This window comes from Bos mutus, chromosome 7, assembly GCF_027580195.1.
Source record: "Bos mutus isolate GX-2022 chromosome 7, NWIPB_WYAK_1.1, whole genome shotgun sequence".
Lineage (NCBI taxonomy): Eukaryota > Metazoa > Chordata > Mammalia > Artiodactyla > Bovidae > Bos > Bos mutus.
This window is the reverse complement of record NC_091623.1, coordinates 3,592,314-3,617,423: the sequence shown is the minus strand read 5'-3', so window position 1 is coordinate 3,617,423 and position 25,110 is coordinate 3,592,314. Positions and strand designations below refer to the sequence as shown.

The window sequence follows — 25,110 nt, the reverse complement described above, 5'->3', positions numbered from 1 at the left end:
GGCTTGTGAGCCCTAGAGCACACAAGCTTCAGTAGCTGTGGCTGACAGACTTAGCTGCTTCTTGGCATGTGGGATCTTCCCTGACCAGGGACTGAACCTGTGTCCCCTGCACTGGCAGGTAGATTCTTATCCACTATGCCTCCAGGCAAGTCCTGAAATGACCTGATTTGTAAGTGTTGACAACTGATACATTTTTAAACACTTCAGGCCTATTTTATTTGACCTAAAATTCTTACTTTGCCTTTGAGCCCCCTAATTTGTAACTTCCACTTTATAATATCATAGGAAGTTGGAATCGCTGCAAAAGAATAATTAGATTCTCCTTTTGAGATTTATCTTCAGGGAGGGAACATCTCTGTAGAGAGGTGGTATGAACTTGAAGCAAGAACGCAGGCCTTGGTGTCAGAAGGCCTGTACTCTAGGCCCAGAGCTGTCTCTAACTACTAGTGGTAGCTTAGAAAAGTCCTTGAAATCTTTGGGTCTCAGCTTCTACTTTTGTAAAACCCGGAAGTCAGACTAGATCTTGTCCTGTGGGATGAACTTCGAAAGAACAGAACCCACAGCCAATTAAATCTGGAAAATAGTAATTACTTTATAAATCTCTTGAGTCAAACAAATGAACGTTCATAATAAGGATTCTGGGAGAACCTTCAGTAAGGAACTATCCGACTTTATTGAACTGTTGTGTCAGTTGAGATACTCTTTACCGCAAGAAGTGGAAACCTCAACTCAAACAATTTCAAACAATGAAGAGATTTTGTTTAAGTCACTACAGATGTCCTGAGGTGGGCAGGTGATCAGGCATAGTTCAGTCAGTCAGTCGGTGGTATACTAGCTGCAGCACTTAGCTGTCCTTTTCACTGGGTCCCCCTCTATGCCATCTTTACCCTCAAGCAGATTTCTCTCATGGAGAAGGCAATGGCACCCCACTCCAGTACTCTTGCCTGGAAAATCCCATGGACAGAGGAGCCTGGTGGGCTGCAGTCCCTGGGGTCGCTGAGGGTCAGACACGACTGAGCGACTTCACTTTCACTTTTCACTTTCATGCATAGGAAAAGGAAATGGCAGCCCACTCCAGGGTTCTTGCCTGGAGAATCCAGGGACGGGGGAGCCAGGTGGGCTGCCGTCTATGGGGTCGCACAGAGTCGGACACAACTAAAGCGACTTAGCAGCAGCAGCAGCAGCAGCAGCAGATTTCCCTCATGATACTGAAATGACTGCAGCAGCTCCAGCCCTCACATCTACATAAAATAACCCACAAAGGGAGAAACAAAAGGACTTTTGGAGGCATTCTCAGAAGGTTCAGGAAGTTTACTCCCCAGATCTTCTTTACCTCTTAGTACCTCCTAGAACCCCAGTGGGTCACATGCCCATCCCTTAACCAATCCTTGTGAGCAGGAGCTGAGATTATTCTAATTAGGTTACACCTGAGTCACAGAGCCCAGGAAGAAGGTTCACCTCCCTGAAAGCATATGGGCTTCCCAGGGAAGGTGACAAATCCTAATGAAAACATGAGTTATTTCCAGGAGAAGGAGGAGCAGATGTTGGAGAGGCCGCCTCCATGTCCTCAATACCGTCACCTTAAAATATTTCTGAACTCCAAGTCCTTGTGAATTATTCCCCACATATTAACAGGAACAGACACACTTTGGAACATTCTGTAATATAAATCTTTAAAGTTCTTCCAACCCTGAAGTGGATGAATTCTATGAAAGACCCCAGAATAGCGAGCCAGAAAATGTTAGATAAACAACTGATGGTGAGGAGCATTCACTTCTACCATCGATAGTATATGACAGAATTTCAGGCAAAGAATACAAGATCTGAGAGGACATGTTTTTTTTTCTGAGAAGCCCTATAAAAGTTTATATCTCAAGCACTAGTTCTATCCATTTTGTCTCCACACATTTGAGAAACCGATGTCAAATGTCTTCATTTTTGTGTAGTTGAATACTAGGACCTTTAGAATGTTGCTCCCCCTAATCCCATGCATCATCCAGCCTAGACTTATTTATACTGTGAGAAAATCTTTTTGCAAACAGCAGAATCCTTGTTAACAGAATTACAATCCTGTTAGAGCATTTTCTTTTAATATAGCCACTGTGCTTGTGGTCTTAAGGTGACCCATTAATCAGATTTACGGAATGACTTCAAGGAGAGATTAGCTTCAGAATTGTATTAGCTTAGTTTCTCCCAGGGCTCAATTTAATGAATCTAGAAACCATACCCAGCAAGAGATTTGTAATTTTCCATCGAGCTTAATACATTTTTATTGGTATTCAGAAAACAGGCAATAAGGAAGCAGAAGTGAGAAGCAAAAAAATCCGTGAAGGTTTCTGTCACCATATTGTAATGCAGTAAAAGCCTTTCAGTGTTTCCGCAGCCAAGCACACACTTATACATCTGTTCAGCAGGTCTCAAGTAGGGACCAAGTGCATGTGCGTGAACATGAAGACCCTTTGAGCCTCGAAGGGCTCTCGGTCCATAGATCATGAGGAACTGGTAAACAACTACAGTGTCCCCTGCCTGTGGATGGCGGGTCACAGTCATGCATGGGCTGCAGTGACACATCTGCCTGCCAAAAATATCAGAACCAGCCAAGGGAAGCCTTCCCTGAAGAGGTGACATTTCAGGAGGTCACTGAAGGATGAGCAACTTCAAACAGGCAGAGAAAACATGTCAACTCACAGCCTGACGTGTCACCCAAAGGTTGTACATGTGACTTATTCTGGTACCAAAAGACCAGGATCAAGAGATGTCAGGAGCTTAGGTGAGAAATGGTTCCAATTAGAAAGTTTCATTTCATTTTATTGGCCACATTCGAGCAAGCTCCATGAGTTGGTGATGGACAGGGAAGCCTGGCGTGCTGCAGTTCATGGGGTCGCAAAGAGTCAGACACGACTGAGCAACTGAGCTGAACTGGCCATGCTGCGCAGCTTTCGGAATCTTAATTCCCTGACCAGAGATCAAACCTGGGCCCAGAATAGTGAAAGCTCTGAGTCCTAACCACTGGACTGCCAAAGAATTCCCTGAAAACTTTTAAATTCTGACTTTTTACCAAAACTTGGAGATGCTCTTTTCTGTCAGTTTTATGTCTTTTATGTCTTTTCTGTCAGTTGGCTGCTGTAACATAAAAAGAATTCCCAGTGCTACAGGATTGTGGCCAGTCTTCTGACAGCATGGTCATGAAGGCTCCCAGCCATGGCGAGCTCTGCTGGAGAAGGCAGATGCCTGGCCTGCAACCTGGCTTTATTTGTATGTCAGTTTCCTTCCATGCTGGAGGCCCCTGGAAACCCAGAGAGTTGAGGAAACCAGAGATCCTGATCCTGGGTCTGTCACTATTAGCTCCATGACCTAAACGAAGCCACTTAGTCAGTCGTGGCCCCATTTGTCTCATCTCCAGTGATCATAGTCCCTCTACGGTACATTTTGTGAAAAGATGACATGTGAGAGAGCTTGAAAGTAGCAGAGCTATAAAAACAACCAGATGGTGCAGTTCCAGAGGAGGGCGCATGAAGTGGCCTCCACAAGATGTTTAAAATGTGATGTCTTACTGGACACTTGGAGTCAAGGACTTCGGTGTCACACCTGGGCTTGTTTCAGAACTGCCACTTCCTAAATGCATGGACATTTGTAGTTACTTGATCCTTGCAGCCTCCATTTCATTTTCTGTAACATGGGACCAGTATTAGCACCTGTCTCCCAGGGTCATGTGGATTGAATGAAATAATCCTTATAAACTGTTAACTCAATGCCTGCACTATAATTAGCACTACATTATTATTTTTTTTCCCAGTCACTTCAACTCTAATTTTTTCAAAGCCAGGTCCAACCTGAACCTTCATTTTCCTTGCTACATTCTCCACCCATACAATTGAGGAATTGCCTGTTTTATTGGCATAGGTCACAGGCATTCACTGAATCACATTTTCCATTGGGTTTCCATTTCCCAAACCCTTTCCATAGCACTCCTGAGTACACGCAGGCTGAGATTTAGATAATACAAGGGATTTAGGTGGCTTCATCTGTCCTAGAGCCCAGGCCAATTATCCCAACCCAACTTCTAACACATGGTATTCTACATTAGAATATCATATTTGTGTGGCTCTTAATATTAATAGCTATTTGATCCCCATGCTATTATTATTTTCCTCCATATACCATCCCTCTGGTAAACCCAAAGGTGATGGAATGATGGACAGGGTAGAACTGAGCCTTTACCAGGGCCATCCGAACATCAAAATACACTCATAAATTCTTCACCTGAAAGCTACTTTCCTGGGTTTGCTGTAAGTGTTGTATGAAGTAATGCGTGTAAAATGCTTAGTATAGTGGCTGGCATTCAGTAGCTATCAGCAAATGTTGGCTAAGATATTACTAAGGATAGTTCTATAAGCTTGATAGCCAGGAGTCACCATAAGCTTGATCCAAGTGAAGTGACAGTCAGTCAGTCGTGTCCAACTCATTGCTACCCCATGGACTATATAGAATTATCCAGGCCAGAATACTGGAGTAGGTAGCTGTTCCCTTCTCCAGGGGATGTTCCCAACCCAGGGATAAAACCCAGGTCTCTCACATTTCAGGCAGATTCTCTACCAGCTGAGCCACCAGAGAAGCCCAGGGGAGTAAGAAAGATAGACCATTGGCTGGGGATTTGAACTGCAGGGAAGACAAACTCTTTATCATAAAGCTTGAATCCAAGCTCTAATAACAAAGCAAAATAGGTCTGGGGAAGAATCTGAAAAATGCACATAACAGAGAAACATAGTGTCACTGGAGGCATGACTATTAAACGTGCCACTGGCTGGAGTTGACAGACCAGCAGACCGCTGCATCCACCCTGAGGCTCTTTGCTCTGCATTTGGCACCAGCCAAATAGACGCCCTCTCTCCTCTCTGAAGCATTGCTTTTGCAAGGGCTCACCCCACTCCCACAGCCTCACCCTGCACTCACAGCAGGCCATACACTATTTGGGCCAATTCAGCTTATCATGTCGGGTTTGAATGCATTAGGTTCTCCCCCAAACTCAATCGGTAGAAGAATCATAAAACAAGAATCCTGGTGTCCCCAGACCTCTGGACTCCTGTCAACAGGCATGATTTTTTTCTGAGCGGATGACGATTTATAGCCTCTGGCTCGCCATGATGGAGCTCACAATTCCAAAAGCTGAGGCTCCTGTTCTCACCCCCTGTTCTTAGTTTCATTTATGTCACCAGATGCTGAGGCTTCATCTGCTCTGTATTCACTCTCCAACAGAACCAGGAGACCATGTGGAGCTGGAAAGCCCCCACAGCTGTCATTCCTGTGTCCTGGTAGATGTACCTGTGTGACCTTACACAAGTTGGATAACCTTTCTGGGCCTAAGTTTCCTCATCTATGAAACAGAGATAGCAGTAATAATACAATAAAAGTAGGCAGTTAAATGGTAATATAGGTTAAGTGCCATAGGCCTTAGTTTTTTAGGAAACCAACAAATTGTCTTTCAGAGTGGCTGTTCCATTGTACCATTCAAAATGCCTGTACCATTCCTACAAACAATGTATGAGAGTGCCTGTTGCTCAGCTTCCTCTCCTGTTTTTATTTAAAAACAAAAACAAAAAAACTCTTCTTTTGGGGCTTGGGGAAAATGTTTGGATTTTTAAAGTTTCTTTAAATGTGTTTGCACATTATGTGTCTGAACCGAATTCATGAAATGTAATCACAGACATAAAGTGGGCATCCCAGTAGCATGAAGAAGAAAATGCTGTGTTGTTAGTGTTCGGGATTTGTGTATTTAAATAGGGATGTATGATATCTCATTTTAACTTGCATTTTTCTGATGACACATGATGGGGAGCTCTTTGCCTGCTTATTTGACATCTGTATATCTTCTTTGTTGAGGTGTCTGTTTAGGTCTCTTGTCCATTTTTTAATTGGGTTTTTTGTTCTTATTGTTGAGTTTTAAGAGCTTTCCTGGTGGCTCAGATGGTAAAGAATCCACCTGCAATGCAGGAGACCCGGGTTTGATCCCTGGAGAAGGGAATGGTTACCCACTCCAGTATTCTTGCCTAGAGAATCCCATGGACAGAGGAGCCTGGTGGGCTATAGTCCATGGGGGTCGCAAAGAGTCAGACACAACTGAGTGACTAACGCTTAAGAGTTCTTGTATGTTTCAGATAACAACCCTTTATCAGATGTGTCTTTTGCAAAACACATATTTTGTCCCAGATAGTGGCTTGTGTTCTCATTCTCTTACCATCATTTTTCATAGAAATTTTTGATTTTAATAAAATCCCGCTTATCAATTACTTCTTTCATGAATAGTGCCTATGGTGTTTACCCGAAAAGTCATTGTCATACCAAAGGTCATCTAGGTTTTCTGCTATGTTGTCTTAAAGTTTTATAGTTCTGCACTTTATATTTAGGCCTGTGATCCATTTTGAGTTGATTTTTGTGAAGAGTATAAGATCTGTGTCTGGATTCTATTCTTTTCTTTTTTGTCGTTTGAATGTCCACTTGTTCCAGCACCATTTGTTGAAAAGATTATCTTTGCTCAGTTGTATGCCTTTGCTCCTTTGTCAAAGGTCAGTTGACTATAATTATATGAATCTATATCTGGGCTATCTATTCTGTTCTATTGATCTATTATTCTGTTCTTAATCAACACTGCACTGTCTTGATTACTGTAGCTTTATAGTAAGTCTTAAAGCTAGTTGGCCTTTTTTGGCTCTTTATATAAACTTTAGAACTATTCATAGTTTTTCAACATCCTCAAAAACTTGGTGGGAAGCCCTGATTTTAAGGATATATATTTCTGAGAATTTGCCCAGTAACCAGCATTCAGAGTCCTTAGTCTTCCATAGGCTGAATTTGGCCCTTGTTTTGGGGCTTGGGGAAAATGTTTGGATTTTTAAAGTTTCTTTAAGTGTGTTTGGACATTATGTGTCTGAACCCAACTCATGAAATGTAATTACAGACATAAAGTGGGCATCCCAGTAACATGAAGAAGAAAATGCTGGGGCAGCAGTGGTGGTTAGCCCTCCCCCTAACATTGACAATCTTTGTCATCAGCAGCATAAAGGCAGCTTGTATTTAGTGAGTCCTTATTCAGTGCAGAACCGAGCTCTCAGTCCCTTACATGGGTCATGTCACCAATCCTTTTAAAAACCCTCTGAGGCAAATACAAGTATTACCTTCAACTGAAGGTAGTCTCTGAAAGATTAAGTTACTTCCCCAAGGTCACTCAGGTAGTAGTGGTAAAGTTGAGATTCAAGCCCACTCTTAGTCCCTATACTGCACTCACTCTCACTGGCTTCCCCTTTCACCCTGGGGTAATGACACGGACCCTTTGGGGCGTGACATGCCAGCTTCTTGAAGGACAGTCCAGGTCAGCTCATCCTATACCGGCTGGAAATCCTACAGACAACTAAGCTTCCTGATAAATCCCCTCTACTCTAGTTCCTTAAAACATAAGACCTTCATTGTGTGCATGCTAAGTTGCGTCGGTCATGTCCAACTCTTTGCGACCCCAACAGGCTCTTCTGTCCATGAGATTCTCCAGGCATGAATATTGGAGTGGGTTGTCATGCCCTCCTCCAGGGGATCTTCCTGACCCAGGGATCGAACCCACGTCTCTTATATCTCCTGTATTGGCAGGTGGGTTCTTTACCACTAGTGCCACCTGGGGAACCCCAAACCCACATAGTACTTGAGAAATGGGACCTTAAACACCCTTTCCTCCTCCATTCCCCACTTTTCACCTGCTTCCCCACAGGATCTAGTTGTTTACAAACCTCTCATGCTGTTTATTTACCTCTTAATAAGCCCTAGCTCCTCTCAGAAAGCCATTTAGCACTGCATCACTTAATTTCTCCCCGAGGCAGAATCTGCCAGATGGAGTCTTTGTCCCCAGCCATGTTGATTTGTCTTATTTTTAAGCAGCAGTGAACATGCCACGAAACTAAAATAGCAATCAGTTCCCAGGTGTGGACTCACTGAGCATGTGGGAAACGATCAGGAGCGTGTGGACGTGTCCACCCGGGGCATCTGTTCCAAATGGGCTGGATTAACCAGGGAATGACTCCCGCAGGTGGCTCCCAGCCAGCTGCTGGCCACATCTGGGCATCCCTCAGTGCAGAAGCACACCACTTTTCTGCCTCAGTGGGATTCAGCCACTCAACACCTCCTGGGGCTGGATCCCAGGGCTGTGCACCCTTGCCTTTTCCACAGTTATATTTCTAACAGTTGAGGAGACAGAGTGGGTCCCCAGGGGATCAGAAAATCAGCACAGGATAACCCTGTGCAAGAAGGAAATATCTCCAATGTCACTTTTTCTCATCCCAAATTCCTATAAAATCTAACTCCATTTCTGTAACATTACTTTGTTTGGGTCAATCAATACAAATGTAATTCAAATTCTATACCAGCTAAATTACTAAATTATGTCCCCCCCCCAAAAAAAAATTTTAAACACCCTCTCCTGAATCTGTTGCTTCCATAGCTTCTGTGCTCCTGGACACATGACAGGATATATGCTTGCAGGTGTATGAGCCTCTGTTTGAGCAGCATGACCTGGAGGTGGGCAATCTCTGTTTGGGGGAGGGTAAGCCTACAACAGGGACTAAGAGTGTTCTTCAGCACTGCATGTCATCTTAAGGAAGAGAAGATTGCATCTAAAGGAAAGACAGGTGATTGTTACCAGGACAGCAGTACTGGACAGGACCTCCCTGGGATCCAAGGAATGATGGAATGAAGTTAGAGACCAGCCTGATGTGTAGCTTCTTGTGTGGTTCCATTGATCTTGCGATACCTATCATCACCATGGGAGTTGACAAGACAACACTCCAGCCTAACTCACAGAAGTGACTCCTCATAATTATCTATATAGATATAGATATTTATGTTTCATAATTCATCTGCATGACTTCTATCTTCCATTCTCTTAATTACTCACAACTCATAATAAGTAATGCGTGCGTGCTCAGTTGTGTCCAACTCTCTGCGACCCTATGGACTGTAGCTCTCCAGGCTTCTCTGTACATGGGGTTTTCCAGGCAAGAACACTGGAGTGGGTTTCCATTTCCTCCTCCAGTAATAAACAGTGGAGTCCTTTATGAGAAGGAAGAAGAATGAGATTCAATATTGATGGGTGGAGGTGTGTTGGCCTGCCTTTGGTATGTCTATGTATACGGCACTCCCAACTAGCTTTTGCAAACTTCTTGAACCATCATTCTCTGAAAGTATTGGCAGTTAGAATATTGCTCAGAGTCAGTGCTGTTCTCATGAAACCCCATCTCAAGTACCAAGCAGAGTGCTGAGGTCACCTTTGGGACTGGGCCATTCCCAAAGGACAGAAGTCAAAGGCGGGAAGTGGAGAAGAATATAGACAAGTTGAATGACAATCCTTTGGAACAATTTTGCTGTACTATTCAAGAATCTTTTTTTTTTTAAGTGCCCTCTCACAAAGGGGGAAAAAACAATAGAGAAAGCCTCCCTCCTTCACCACATAAGATCCTTTTCCCATGGAAAGTATCTGCGATTCCAATTTCTTTAAGTAGCCTTATATTTGGACATTTAACAGGTGTTCCCAAGGCTGCTCTAAAGAAAGTTTTCCTGAATCAGGATATAAGTGTTTCTCTGAAATGGCAGTGAGAAACAAATCTGGGGAAACTATCTCTATTCTTTATGGTAAAAAAATTTAAAAATAACATAGAGAAGCAGGAGAGCATAAAACAAGCTGAGGGAACGAAAAGGGCTTAGAACCCTACTTTTTCCATTAAAAGAATTACTGAAATGCTACAGATGCACTGCCCTCAAAATGCTCAGAAGTGGTGTCCATTGGGACGATATTGCCCACCGATTAGTTTAACCAGTGGCTGCTGAGCTCTGGGCACTTCTGAAGAATTCTATGGGTCTTGAGAGTTTTAAGACTGCTCCCTAATTGCAATTCCTGATTATTTTATAGACTCCGATCAGATCTTCTCTTGGATGGCCTTCCAAAAGGCTTCCAAAGGATATACATCTATTTTAGGAAAGTGGGGGGAGTCCTTCACATGGGTCTTTTATGACAAGGAAAATCCAGTCTTAGGAGGGCTTGCTCAGGGTTTTCTAGAGTGCCCCAAAGAAAGGAGAAAGCTCAAACCTTTATCTTCAGTCTGAGGAGAAAAGTGACATTCCAGTCACGTCTCTCTGTCTGCAGAAGAGTGGTCCTGTCTTGCTCAGGGCAGCTCCTATTTCTACAGAAACAGAACCAACAGCATGCCCAGAGGGGCTCAGCATCCATGGAGAAAAATAGCAAAGGAGAGCTGCCTTTCCAGGCCTGGCTGGGCTCAGAGGTGTTCACCTGAAAGCCAGCTGGGCCTAATTCAAAAGAACCACATCTGGAATATAGGTTTGGTCCCAAATCTTACATGTAAAGAGATTTCCAAACAGTCTTAAAAGAGCCCTCACTTCTAGACAGATCTGGAAACTATGCCACCCATAATAATTGAAAGCACTTATAAAGTTCAATTTGACTTGGCAAATCCAAAAGGCTTCAGAGCATGCCTGATGAATACTTCAAAATATTTCTTAAATGGTAGGAGATGGAATAAATCAGATTGCCTGGGAGAACAGAATGAGTTCAATATTTGGTTAATCAGAAGGAAGAATTTGTAAAAATGAGGGCTCTTGGAAATGAAATGTATTGCCTTGGGGAATAACGAGTCTTTTTGCTGGGGGTATAATAGCTGATGCTGCCATTTCACTGGAGAAGAAAGAGGGGAATGTCTTCGAGGAGGTAGGATACCTGTGCAGCAGTGAAAACTGGGTTTGGGGTCAAGGTGGACCCAGACTCAGGGTCCAGCTCTGTTTTTGTAAAACTTTGGGAAATTTCTTCTAAACCCTCCATTCCCTCTTTGTGAAATGGGTATAATAATATGTTCTTCAGTAGATTATTATGTAAGCAAATGAAGTATTAATTTATACCAGTGCTTGGCATGGTAGAAATGCTAGATTCACAGTTGTTGCTGCCCCGATCATTGTGTAAGCTCTGATAAACTGGATGGGGAGAGCAAGTGCATCATTTCTCAGACTTCTTTAGCCCTCTGACTCTGTGATCAGTGTGGGGCCCATCCTGTCAATGTTCCTGGTGCCGTCTCCCTAATTCCCTGTTTCCTGTTTCAGCACCCTTCAGATCTTCCTAGACAGTGGGCTATATTCTCACCTTTCCAATGCCACTCTCCACCTAAAACCAGAAGCCATATGTCCTATTCTCCAGTCTTTTATGGCCCTGCTTTCCTCAGTGATAACTGGGTATTCTGGGAAGTGAAGTTTATAAAGAATATGATGTTAATATGAATATATGGTCACCTTCTCCTTTAAATTTTTTCTCCTGCCAGGATGCAAGGGCTGAGCACAGCAACCAGTCAAGAGCCAGCAGTCAGTCAAAACTCCACACGGTCATCAGGAGAGATCTTTACTAGTGGGATACTATAGATTATGCTTAGCTTTTCTAGAGATGATGCTAGTGGTCATTTGGGGCACATATAATACGGAGCAGTCTTGTGACAAGTTGATTGGGGGATATTAGGTACAGGGAGGGGGACTTTTTCCATTCATTCATTTATGTTCTGAGAACCTTAACATACGCTCTGACCCCTGTCTTTCTCCCACCCCAGGAAAGAGCAGAGCTACGTGCAGAAGTGCTGGAAGGATGTACATGTGGGGGACTTCATCCAGATGCAGTGCAACGAGATCATCCCAGCCGATATACTCCTCCTCTTCTCCTCGGACCCCAGTGGGGTCTGCCATCTGGAAACCGCCAACTTGGATGGAGAGACCAACCTCAAACAGAGGCGGGTTGTGAAGGGCTTCTCACAGCAGGTAGGGCTCTTTCTAAGATAAAGTCTTTAACTGGAGGGCCAGGGGAAGATGTCAGCCAACTCTACTTGGAAATTGGATATAATCTGGTGGATAGAGGAGAAGGTAGTAGATGCTCCTTTCCCAAGCATTTTGTTGTTGTTGTTTTCAGTCACTGATTCATGCCCGATTCTTTCTGACCCCATGGCCTACAGCACGCCAGGGTCCACACCAGGATTTGTATCCTTCAGAGTTTGCTCAAATTCATGTCCATTGAGTTGGTGATGCCATCCCACTATCTCATCCTCTCTCAGCCCCTTCTCCTCCTGCCCTCAATCTTTCCCAGCATCAAAGTCTTTTCCAATGAGTCAGTGCTTCGCATCAGGTGGCCAAAGTATTGGAGCTTCGGCATCAGTCCTTACAATGAATATTCAGGGTTGATTTCCTTTAGGATTGACTGGTTTCATCTCCTTGCTGTCCACGGGACTCTCAAGAGTCTTCTTCAGCACCATGGTTGACAGTATGAACCCTTTGGCGCTCAGCCTTCTTTATGGTCCAACTCTGACATCCATACATGACTACTGGAAAAACCATAGCTTTGACTAGATGGACTTTGGTTGGCAAAGTGATGTCTCTGTACTTTAGTACTCTGTCTAGGTTTGTCATAGCCTTTCTTCCAAGGAGCAAGTGTCTTTTAATTTCAACGCTGCAGTCACACAGTCTTTCCAGCAACTCTCTAAGATAAATATCATCCCCTTCTCACAGATGGGGAAACTGAGGCTTGGGAAAGTAAATAACTTGCTGAAACCCTCAGAGCCCTTAAAAGGGGACCCGTGTGTTTAGTTGAAGAAACTGCTCTTTGCTCTAAACCAAGGAGTCTAGTATCTGCTCAGTTACTTTTGAGACCAGCCCACTTTTCTGTGCTTATCCAATCCCCACTCATTCTGTCCAGATCAGCTCCAGCCATTTCTCCCACTATGAATTTTTTCTAGTGTTCCTTTGATACCAGCATAAAAGCAGCAAGGTATCCTGAATCATTTTTTCATTTTGTATGTCTTACCTTCATGATAGTACTGAAATCTCTAAGAACAGGGAATGATCATCAACATTTTAATTTAATTTAATTTAATGTTTATGTGTATGATACCGTGGACATCATGGAGAAATCATGATCATTTTGTGGTTAAGAACCCAGGGTCTAGAGTCTGGCAGAGCTGAACTCAAAGCCCAAACCTACCGTTTATTAACTGTCTCACCCTTTATTCCCTCATCTGGAAAATGGACACAAAAATAGTATCCTTTCTATAGCATGCTTCTGAGGACTGAATTGTCACTGAACCAAACTTGATTCTGCTTGCCCATGTGCTGTAGAGTCAATCTACTGACGCTGGGTCATAGTGAAGGAAAACACAGCATTTATTCTAAGGCTTCGTACAAGTAGTCCACGACAGCCAGTGCTCAGAAGGCCCAAATTCCCTGATGGGTTTCCAGATAACATTTTTTTTTTAGTTAATTTTTATTGATGTATAGTTGCTTTACAATGTTGTGTTAGTCTCTACTGTACCACAAAGTGAATCAGTTATACATATACATATATCTCCTCTTTTTTGGATTTCCTTTTCATTTAGGTCACAATAGACCACTGAGTCGGAGAAGGCAATGGCACCCCACTCCAGTACTCTTGCCTGGCAAATCCCATGGATGGAGGAGCCTGGTAGGCTGCAGTCCATGGGGTCACTAAGAGTTGGACACGACTGAGCGACTTCACTTTCACTTTTCACTTTCATGCGTTGGAGAAGGAAATGGCAACCCACTCCAGTGTTCTTGCCTGGAGAATCCCAGGGACAGGGGAGCCTGGTGGGCTGTAGTCTATGGGGTAGCACAGAGTCAGACACGACTGATTCGACTTAGCAGCAGCAGCAGCAGCAGACCACTGAGTAAAGTTCCCTGTGCTATACAATAGGTTCTGGTTAGTTATCTATTTTATACATAGTATCAATGTGTGTTTGTCAATCCCAATCCCCCAATTCATCCCACCCACCCCTTCCCTGCTTGGTTTCCATACATTTGCTCTCTGTGCCTGCTTTGCAAATAAGATCATCTATACCGTTTTTTCTAGATTCCACATAGATGTATTAATACATGGTATTTGTTTTTCTCTTACTTCACTCTGTATGACAGTCTCTGGGTGCATCCACATCTCTGCAAATGACCCAGTTTTGTTCCTCTTTATGGCTGAGTAATATTCCATTGTATATATTCCATTTCTTTGGGTATGTCCCCAGTAATAGGATTGCTGGGTCATGTGATAGTTCTATTTTTAGTTTTTTAAAGAGCAAAATGGCATTTTTAAAGCCTAAGTAAGGAAAGGGGGGACGGGGTATGTGATCAGCTCATGCACAATTCTCTGATTGGTGGTAAGATAATAGGGCAGTTGTCACAGTGTCCACAGTTGCCTGGGCTATGTGCTGTAGACCTCGGGGCTATGTCCTCATGGTCATTAAGCAATTCACATCTTCCATTTGGTGAGGGCTTTCATGTCAACAACTCAGGAAATGTACATCAGAAACTATTATCTAGGTACTTCAGAAAGGAACTAAAGCAGAGGGTATGGGGTAAGGGTTGGCCCCAGTATGGCCCCATAAAGTCCTGCTCAGTTATAAAATGATAGGTACATGAATTAGCATGAAGCTAGGCACGTAATAAGAGACCAATAAGTAGTTGGCAGTAAATAGAAGTGGCGTTCATAGGCAATATGTGTTGACTGAAACTGAGTGTGAAAAATTCAAATTTTCAATTAAATCCTGGGAGCAGAGCAGTAAAACTTGTGTACATTTACAAATCTCCCTTCAGGCTGCCCACCCCAACAGCCTCCCCACAAATCTGAGTCCTTTTACTCTTGGGTAGTTATCTGGTGTCGCTGCTTCACCCACTTACTTCTTTTGTTTGTTGTTGGCAGCAGCCCCAAGCTGTTTCTTATGTATTAATTAGTCTGATGGTTTGGGATTTGACCAGAATGAAGAGCTGGATGAAAGGGTCATTCACGCTCCACTGCTACCAACCAACTCAATTTAATCACATCTCTCAAACTCTAACCCTGACTTCTCTTAGGATACTTGATGTAATGATTTACAAAAAAATAAAATTCATTTGTAAAGGGTATAAGATTTGTTTGATCTTGAAAGTTTTCAGAATTCTCTATTCTATTTCAATAACTGACTCTCCCTCTCACTTTGCTGAAGTGTGCTTTTCCATTTCTTTAAGAACAGTGATAATAGTACTACTAATAATGCATTCTTAAATTAATCTCTATTGGAGTATAATTGCTTTACAATGTTGTGTTAATATCTCCTGTACAGTAAAGTGAGTCAGCTATATGTATACATATATCCCCTCCCTTTTGAATTTCCTTCCCACTCAGGTCAGCCCAGTGCATTGAGTAGAGTTCCCTGTGCTATACAGTCGGTTCTCATCAGTCATCTATTTTACACATAGTGAATCCCACGCCCCCTTCCCCCTTGGTATTTATGCATTTGTTCTCTATGCCTGTGTCTATATTTCTGCTTTAATGTATCTTTTTAAAGTCCTTTTACACATAAGGCAAATGAGACACAGAGAAGTGAAGTAACTTGTCCGAGGTCATCAAGCTGGGAAGTATTGGAACCACAATCCAAAGCCAAGTTTGTCCAGTCTCAGCTCTTAAAATGTGTAGTAGCTCGTTTCCCTGGTCCTTTGACTCTCACTCACCTTTTACCCAGAGTTGCTTACTTGAAAGCACACATGTATCATTTTCAATATTCCTTTCCACTTTTAAGTAACAAGTGGCAGGAAGGATAAAAGCAGACCTAGCCAGATCCCAGGGGAGTAGGAATTTTAGCTGCTCTTTGCTATCTTGCTTCTCCCTTATGTCTTTAATGCAAAAAGATTTCTGAATATGGATAGAATTCTCTTCTAACTCTATGTATAATATGTCTCAAATATGTTGAACAAAGATGTCCATGAGAGTTGCAAGAAAAAAATACGTATTGCCCTGTTAAGTAAGATCAGACAACAATAGGTTCCAAGTTTTCAAATAGTGTGTATTGCAGGCCTTCTCAGTTATTTTAATAACCCCCAAGGAGGAGGGGTCAGGGAAAGTTCTAGTATGTAACATTTCTAATTATTTAACCACAGAAACCTTTTATTGCAAGGACCATATACCAGGACTACTGCAGGAGAGGTGGGATCACAACTTAGAGATTTGCCTTAAATGCACTGAAGGTATTTCAGATGTATCATAGCCATCACAGGGAGAAACATTTTCACATATACATGTATCCTTCCCTTTTATCATCACTAAATTATAATTCACGGGGTCTGGGCATGCATGTTTTTTAAATGTTCTCCCAAAAGATAATATGAACCTACAATCACTTGCTTAAAAATCTATATAAGAAAAGGAAGGTGCTACTTCCAGAAGAATTTCATTGTAATAATGAAAATAAGGCCATCGCTTATAGACGTCTTTTGTGTGCTAGCATTTTTGTGCCCATTTTCGTTCGTCCTCGTGACTACCCTGTGAGGTAGCCGTTTCTCCATCTGATGATGACAATCTGGGGGTACGGAAAAGGCAAATTGCACCACTTGTCTCAGAGAAGACTTTGAACCTGCAGATGTGGTTTGTTTCGAAATTTAAGTAATTAAAGTCTTCTGTTAGCTTATTATTCCTATTGGCTGGAATCAGCGAACTGAAATGGACTGGAATGGGGGAATTTAACTCAGATGACCATTATATCTACTACTGCGGGCAGGAATCCCTCAGAAGAAATGGAGTGGCCATCATGGTCAACAAAAGACTCCGAAATGCAGTACTTGGATGCAATCTCAAAAACAACAGAATGATCTCTGTTCGTTTCCAAGGCCAACCATTTAATATCACAGTAATCCAAGTCTATGCCCCAACCAGTAATGCTGAAGAAGCTGAAGTTGAACGGTTCTATGAAGACCTACAGGACCTTTTAGAACTAACACCCAAAAGAGATGTCCTTTTCATTACAGGGGACTGGAATGCAAAAGTAGGAAGTCAAGAAACACCTGGAGTAACAGGCAAATTTGGTCTTGGAATACGGAATGAAGCAGGGCAAAGACTAATAGAGTTTTGCCAAGAAAATGCACTGGTCATAACAAACACCCTCTTCCAACAACACAAGAGAAGACTCTACACATGAATGTCACCAGATGGTCAACACCGAAATCAGATTGATTATATTCTTTGCAGCCAAAGATGGAGAAGCTCTATACAGTCAGCAAAAACAAGACCAGGAGCTGACTGTGGCTCAGACCATGAACTCCTTATTGCCAAATTCAGACTGAAATTGAAGAAAGTAGGGAAAATCACTAGACCATTCAGGTATGACCTAAAGAAAATCCCTTATGATTATACAGTGGAAGTGAGAAATAGATTTAAGGGCCTAGATCTGACAGATAGAGTGCCTGATGAACTATGGAATGAGGTTCGTGACATTGTACAGGAGACAGGGATCAAGACCATCCCCATGGAAAAGAAATGCAAAAAAGCAAAAAATGGCTGTCTGGGGAGGCCTTACAAATAGCTGTGAAAAGAAGAGAAGTGAAAAGCAAAGGAGAAAAGGAAAGATATAAGCATCTGAATGCAGAGTTCCAAAGAATAGCAAGAAGAGATAAGAAAGCCTTCCTCAGCGATCAATGCAAAGAAATAGAGGAAAACAATAGAATGGGAAAGACTAGAGATCTCTTCAAGAAAATCAGAGATACCAAAAGAACATTTCATGCAAAGATGGGCTCGATAAAGGACAGAAATGGTATGGACCTAACAGAAGCAGAAGATATTAAGAAGAGGTGGCAAGAATACACAGAAGAACTGTACAAAAAAGATCTTCATGACCCAGATAATCATGATGGTGTGATCACTGACCTAGAGCCAGACATCCTGGAATGTGATGGGCCTTAGAAAGCATCACTATGAACAAAGCTAGTGGAGGTGATAGAACTCCAGTTGAGCTATTCCAAATCCTGAAAGATGATGCTGTGAAAGTGCTGCACTCAATATGCCAGCAAATTTGGAAAATTCAGCAGTAGCCACAGGACTGGAAAAGGTCGGTTCTCATTCCAATCCCAAAGAAAGGCAATGCCAAAGAATGCTCAAACTACTGCACAATTGCACTCATCTCACACACTAGTAAAGTAATGCTCAAAGTTCTCCAAGCCAGGCTTTAGCAATATGTGAACCATGAACTTCCTGATGTTCAAGCTGGTTTTAGAAAAGGCAGAGGAACCAGAGATCAAATTGCCAACATCTGCTGGATCATGGAAAAAGCAAGAAAGTTCCAGAAAAGCATCTATTTCTGCTTTATTGACTATGCCAAAGCCTTTGACTGTGTGGATCACAATAAACTGGAAAATTCTGAAAGAGATGGGAATACCAGACCACCTGATCTGCCTCTTGAGAAATTTGTATGCAGGTCAGGAAGCACCAGTTAGAACTGGACATGGAACAACAGACTGGTTCCAAATAGGAAAAGGAGTACGTCAAGGCTGTATATTGTCACCCTGTTTATTTAACTTATATGCAGAGTACATCATGAGAAACGCTGGGCTGGAAGAAACACAAGCTGAAATCAAGATTGCCGGGAGAAATATCAATAACCTCAGATATGCAGATGACACCACGCTTATGGCAGAAAGTGAAGAGGAACTAAAAAGCCTCTTGATGAAAGTGAAAGTGGAGAGTGAAAAAGTTGGCTTAAAGCTCAACATTCAGAAAACGAAGATCATGGCATCTGGCCCCATCACTTCATGGGAAATAGATGGGGAAACAGTGGAAACAGTGTCAGACTTTATTTTTCTGGGCTCCAACATCACTACAGATGGTGATTGCAGCCATGAAATTAAAAGACGCTTACTCCTTGGAAGGAAAGTTATGACCAACCTAGATAGCATATTCAAAAGCAGAGACGTTACTTTGCCAACAAAGGTTCATCTAGTCAAGGCTATGGTTTTTCCTGTGGTCATGTATGGATGTGAGAGTTGGACTGTGAAGAAGGCTGAGAGCCAAAGACTTGATGCTTTTGAACTGTGGTGTTGGAGAAGACTCTTGAGAGTCCCTTGGACTGCAAGGAGATCCAACCAGTCCATTCTGAAGGAGATCAGCCCTGGGATTTCTTTGGAAGGAATGATGCTAAAGCTGAAACTCCAGTACTTTGGCTACCTCATGCGAAGAGTTGACTCATTGGCAAAGACTCTGGTGCTGGGAGGGATTGGGGGCAGGAGGAGAAGGGGATGACAGAGGATGAGATGGCTGGATGGCATCACCGACTTGATGGACGTGAGTCTCAGTGAACTCTGGGAGTTGGTGATGGACAGGGAGGCCTGGCATGCTGCAATTCATGGGGTCGCAAAGAGTCAGACATGACTGAGCGACTGATCTGATCTGATCTGATGACACTTTTATCTTTTCAAAAGGGAGTGTTTACTAATTGCAAAGATTTCTAGAAACTCCCAACTCTATATCATATACATACACCCATTTTCACCACTGAGTTCGGTGAATTCAAAGTCAGTAAGACAAACTTTGTCCCAGCTCCCCAGATCAGCATTTCTCAAGGTGAAGTCTGCCAAACCCTATCTCAAGAGATAGTTGTTAAAAAACAAGGTCCATGGTCAAATCTGACTGGGCGGCCCGTGTCCTGTCAACCCCTCTTAAAGGTTCCATTGTCCAGAATATGTTAAGATCTCAGAAAAGACCTGGAGGGAGGAGGTCCATTAATCTTTCTTTAACTCTGAGCTTTCCAAACTAATTTAACCTCAGAACTATTGGGGCACAATCATTTTTCTCCTTCCTATGGAAGCTTGAGGAAAATAGTAATCTACATTGTGGGGAACCACATGATCAGTCAGCTGAAGAGCGACACAGAGGCCAACCATCAGCACAGCTTAGGCAGCTCATCCTTGCCTTTCCTGTCTAGGTTCAGAGAAATTATAAACATGAAAGAGCTTCTCTAAAGGATCTTCCTTCTGTGACACAACACGTCATCCTCAAGGCTGCCAGAGAGTTAGTTTCAAAATCCTTTTCTCAGAATGCAACTTGGACCAACCAAGTCAGAGTAGATAGAACATTTACCAAAACCAAGGAATCAGAAATGAATTCTTCCAATTAGTATTTCAGAGCAATTTCCTAGTTATCTTTTATCCAAACCACTGAAGACCAAAGTCCTACTGAAGTGTCTGTGAGATCATTTCCCAGTGACACAGAACTTACGAAACCAAGTAGACAGGAGCCAGCCTCTTCAGCATCGCCTAAAAGCTTGTCAGATGCAAAATTTCAGGCCCCACCCCAAACTGAACCAGAATCTGAAGTTTAAGAATTTCCAGATGATTCATGTGCACATTAAAGTTTGAAAGCAGTGGCCTAGGGCATCCCTGATAAATGTAATTAATAATTGTGCTTATCTTTTTCATTGCCCATGTTAAAGATTCATGACTGACAGACTTTCACTTCACTTTCATCTTTGTTATGCCTAAAATAGTGGCTGCTGTGTCCATGCTGTAGCCGTGTCTGACTCTTTGCAACCCCATGAACTGTAACCCACCAGGTTCCTCTGTCCATGGGATTTCCCAGGCAAGAATACTGGAGTGGGTTGCCATTTCCTTCTCTGGGGAATCTTTCTGACCCAGGGGTCAAACCCACATCTCTTGTGTCTCCTGCACTGCAGAAAGATTCTTTACCACTGGGCCACCTGGAAAGCCCAAAATAGTGGCAATAATTCCTTAATCTCAACTTTAGTCAGTGTTCAGTATTTTCAGTTTGCTTGAACAAGGATCAAAATAAGGTCAAATACTAAAATTACTTTCTTAAATCTCTTTTACTTTATAGTTTCTCTACTCAGCTTTCTCTTTTCCCCCTTGCATATTTAGTTTTTACTGTTGAATAAACCAAGATGTTTGCCCTGTAAAATTTCCCATAGTCTGGATTTTGCTGATCTCCTTGTGATTCCATTTAATATTTTTCTGTCCACTATATTTCTATAACCTGGTGGTTGAATTTAGTGCCTAAATCAGACTCAGTTTAGACTTGTGTTTGTGTGCGTGTTTATGTCAACATTACATTATAGGGAAAAAAATGTGCTACCCTCTTAAGGCACAAAATGTCTAATTGTCTTTTTTCAATGTAAATAGTCATTGATGATTATTGTCTGTATCCATGAACTCAATGGAATTTGCAAAATGCTATTACCCTAAGTCATGTATAAAAAGGAATTTCCCCTCATGAAGTATTACTCCCATGGCTGATTCATGTCAGTGTATGGCAAAACCACTACAATATTGTAAAGTAGTTAGCCTCCAGTTAAAATTAATTAATTAATTTAAAAAAATATTTGGTTACTGTGTGGTTGTTGCTGTTGTTCAGTCATGTCCAACTCTTTCCAACTCCATGGACTGGAGCATGCCAGGCTCCTCTGTCCTCCACTGTCTCTCAGAGTTTGCTCAAATTCATGTCCATTGAGTCAGTGATGCTATCCAACCATCTCATCTTCTGTCACCCCCTTCTCTTCCTGTCCTCAATCTTTCCCAGCATCAGGGTCTTTTCCAGCGAGTCAGTGCTTCGCCTCAGGTTGTTGTTCAGTTGCTCAGTCCTGTCCAACTCTTTGCAATCCCATGGACTGCAGCACGCCAGGCTTCCCTGTCCTTCACCATCTCCCAGAGCCTGCTCAAATTCATGTCCATTGAGTCAGTCATGCCATGCAACCATCTCATCTTCTGTCATCCCCTTTTCCTGCTTTTTTAACTTCCCTGGTGGCTCAGATGGTAAAGCATTTGCCTACAACGCGGGAGACCCGGGTTCGATCCCTGGGTCAGGAAGATTCTCTGGAAAAGGAAATGGCAACCCACTCCAGTACTCTTGCCTGGAAAATCCCATGGATGGAGGAGCGTGGTAGGCTATAGTCCATGGGGTCTCAAAGAGTTGGACAGACTGAACAAATTCACTTTCACTTTCACTTTTCCTGCTTTCAATGTTTCCCAGCATCAGGGTCTTTTCTAACGAGTTGGCCCTTCACATCAGGTGGCCAAAGTATTGGAGCTTCAGCTTCAACATCAGTCCTTCCAATGCATATTCAGGGTTGATTTCCTTTAGGATTGACTGGTTTGAACTCCCTGCTGTCCTCAAGAGTTTCTCCCAGCACCACAGTTCGAAAGCATCAACTCTTTATTTCTCAGTCTTCTTTATGATCCAACTCTCCCATCCGTACCTGACTACTGAAAAAACCATAGCTTTGACTATATAGATCTTTGCCGGCAAAGTGATGTCTCTGCTTTTTAATACACTGTCTAGCTTTTATTCTAAGGAGTGTCTTTTAATTTCATGGCTGCAGTCACCATCTGCGGTGATTTTAGAGTCCAAGAAAATAAAATATGCCATTGTTTCCACTTTTTAAATGCAAGATAAGTGTTTGATCGTTTCCTTGTATTTACTAGTTTTAAAATAATGAGGTGATTCCTAACATTCTGCAAAGTTGACCAATGAGATTTTCTTTTCTAATATCAATATGAACTCTTGGATCTAAGCATATTTGATGTATATCAAATCAGTGCAGTTGTTATATTATCTTTATTGATTATCCCACCTTTAGCCAGTGGGAACTTCTTCAAATTAGCTTCTGAGATCTTTGGCCATGACCTCAGTAGTCTTAGATTGATCTGGTCCTTTTTGATAGAAAATGGCATTTAGAAATCATGATAAGTACATACTAGAGGTACTTTTTGCTATCAGATTGATCATTGTTTCTATGCCATTTAAATAAACAGAACTAGGACTTTATTTTTAAGAGTCTGTCGTACAGAGTGAAGCAAGTCAAAGAAAAACAAATATAGTATATTAATGAATATTTATATATATGAAATCTAGAAAAATGGTAGAGGTGAACCTTTTTTCAGGGCAGGAATAGAGATGAAGACATAGAAACATATGGACATGGAGGGAAGGAGAGGGTGGGACAAATTGGGATATTAGGATTGATGTATGTGCACTGCTGCTGCTGCTAAGTTGCTTCAGTTGTGTCTGACTCTGTGCAACCCCATAGACGGCAGCCCACCAGGCTCCCCCATCCCTGGGATTCTCCAGGCAAGAACACTGGAGTGGGTTGCCATTTCCTTCTCCAATGCATGAAAGTGAAAAGTGAAAGTGAAGTCGTGTCCGACTCTTCAAGATCCCATGGACTGCAGCCTACCAGGCTCCTCCGTCCATGGGATTTTCCAGGCAAGGGTACTGGAGTGGGGTGCCATTGCCTTCTCCGATATGTGCACTACCATGTGTAAAATAAATAGCTAGTGGGAAGTTGCTGTATATCACAGGGAGCTCAGCTCAGTGCTCTGTGATGACTTAGAGGGAAGGGTTGGAGGGTGAAGAAGATCCAAAAGCAGGGGATATATGTATGCATATATCTAATTCACTTCATTGCACAGCAGAAACTAATGCAACATTTTAAAGCAATTATACTCAAAGATTAAATACATCAGAAATTATGCTGATACTTCAAATTCAGAGCTAGAGAGTTTTGTTCAACCTCATCAATATTAAACATATAAGTCCTTCTATCACATCAAGCAAAGTCCTTAACCACTGTACTACACAGCTCCCTTTTGATAGTTGACAGTCAATATTGGATTAGAAGTGGAATTGGCAACATTTTCAAGATGAGAAAACAATTTCAGAGAGATTGAATCTTATCAAAGATAACCCAGCTAATAAATACAGTGTGGAGACAGAAATGGAGCTCAATTCTGATGTACCTGATTATTTTTCCCATGGCTAAAGTAAATTTTAAATTCCTTAATGTGTATTTTCCGTTTCTCAAGTGATTATAATTTTTATATATATGAAAATATTGAAGCATTATAAGTTTTAGTTATAATTATTTATAATAATACTTAATTTGACTATGACAGACACAACTCTACAAAAGAACTGTTAGTTTCATTTTTACAGCTCTCAGACTTCCTTTTGGTGACCCTCTCCTCCATAGTCCTGCTAGGGCATGAGTACACTCACACACACACACACACACACACACACACACACACCACAGACATAGGATCCCCCCTTCCAATGTTAAAAGCACTATTTGCACATTTCTATTAACCATTCTTTTTCCATTTTTATCTCTGTGGGGCCTCATGAGGAAGCTCTGCTGGCTTATGTGTGAAAGATATAACCACATTTAGGTGTTTCCAGGTGGCTCAGATGGTAAAGAATCCACCTGCAATATGGGAGACCTGGGTTCAATCCCTGGGTCAGGAAAATCCCCTGGAGAAGGGAATGGCAACCCACTCCAGTATTCTTGCCTGGAGAATCCCACGGACAGAAGGAGCCTGGCAGGCTACAGTCCATGGGGTCACAAAGAGTTGGACACGACTGAAACTCTCTTTCAAGGTGTTAATAGATGAAAGCTTAAAGGTTTTCTCCCTCCCACTCCCTCCATACCCCATGATAACATATTTATATGATAATAGTGGCCTTCTCTGCCTTAACCAGTATGGATAATTGTGGGTATTTTAGGCCAACGTGAGAAGTATTTAGTTTCTCAAAGGAAAGACATTCTAATCTAGTATATGGATTAGTCAAGACTCCTGATTACATGTGAGAGAACTCCAATTTGAAGTAGCTTGGACAAAAAGGGATCTTATTGGAAGGATATGGGATGAGATGCACCTTACACTAAGGTGGAACTGGAAATTTCAATTCATCTCTACTGTCCACATCTCTTTCGTTTGCATTTCTCTCTGCATTTGGTTTCAATCTCTCAAACCAGTTTCCTTCATGTGGAAGAAAAACTGGTACCAGTAAACCTACCTTTATGCCCCATCCCCCAGAAGGGACTAGGGACCTTCCCTGCTGTCCAGTTTGGAAAGCATGCCAGGGAGAAGGAGTGATCAGTCTGGCTGGAATCATGTGTGCACAACCCTCAACTAATTCACTCTGGCCAGTGGCAAAGGATTCTGTCCTTGGCATCCTCTAATTCACCTTCGTGGGTGAAACTACCCTGTGAGGCAGGAGAGTACTGAGCACACAGCAATAAATAGTCATTGCATCTATTCTGCATCAGGGCTAGATAAGCCTAACTTAGGTACAACCAAGCTCATCTATGCTGAAGGAGAGGGGCCCGGTGTCCTCTCTCCTGAAGCTCCCAGTGGCATTCTCTCTTCCCCGAAAGCCCTTTCCTGTCTGCCCTTTTTCTGCCAGGCAGCCTTCTCTACAAAGTATCCGGGACAAATCCCTCC

The 25,110-nt window shown here is 42.4% G+C and overlaps 1 protein-coding gene across 1 annotated transcript in view; it reads left to right on the top strand.

Moving 5' to 3' along the window:
* The window catches only part of ATP10B (ATPase phospholipid transporting 10B (putative)), a 385,358-nt gene that overhangs the window by 255,684 nt on the left and 104,564 nt on the right, over nt 1-25,110 (top strand). Inside the window, 1 exon segment of the mRNA XM_070373041.1 lies at nt 11,637-11,841. Coding sequence (XP_070229142.1) covers nt 11,637-11,841 — 205 coding nt within the window.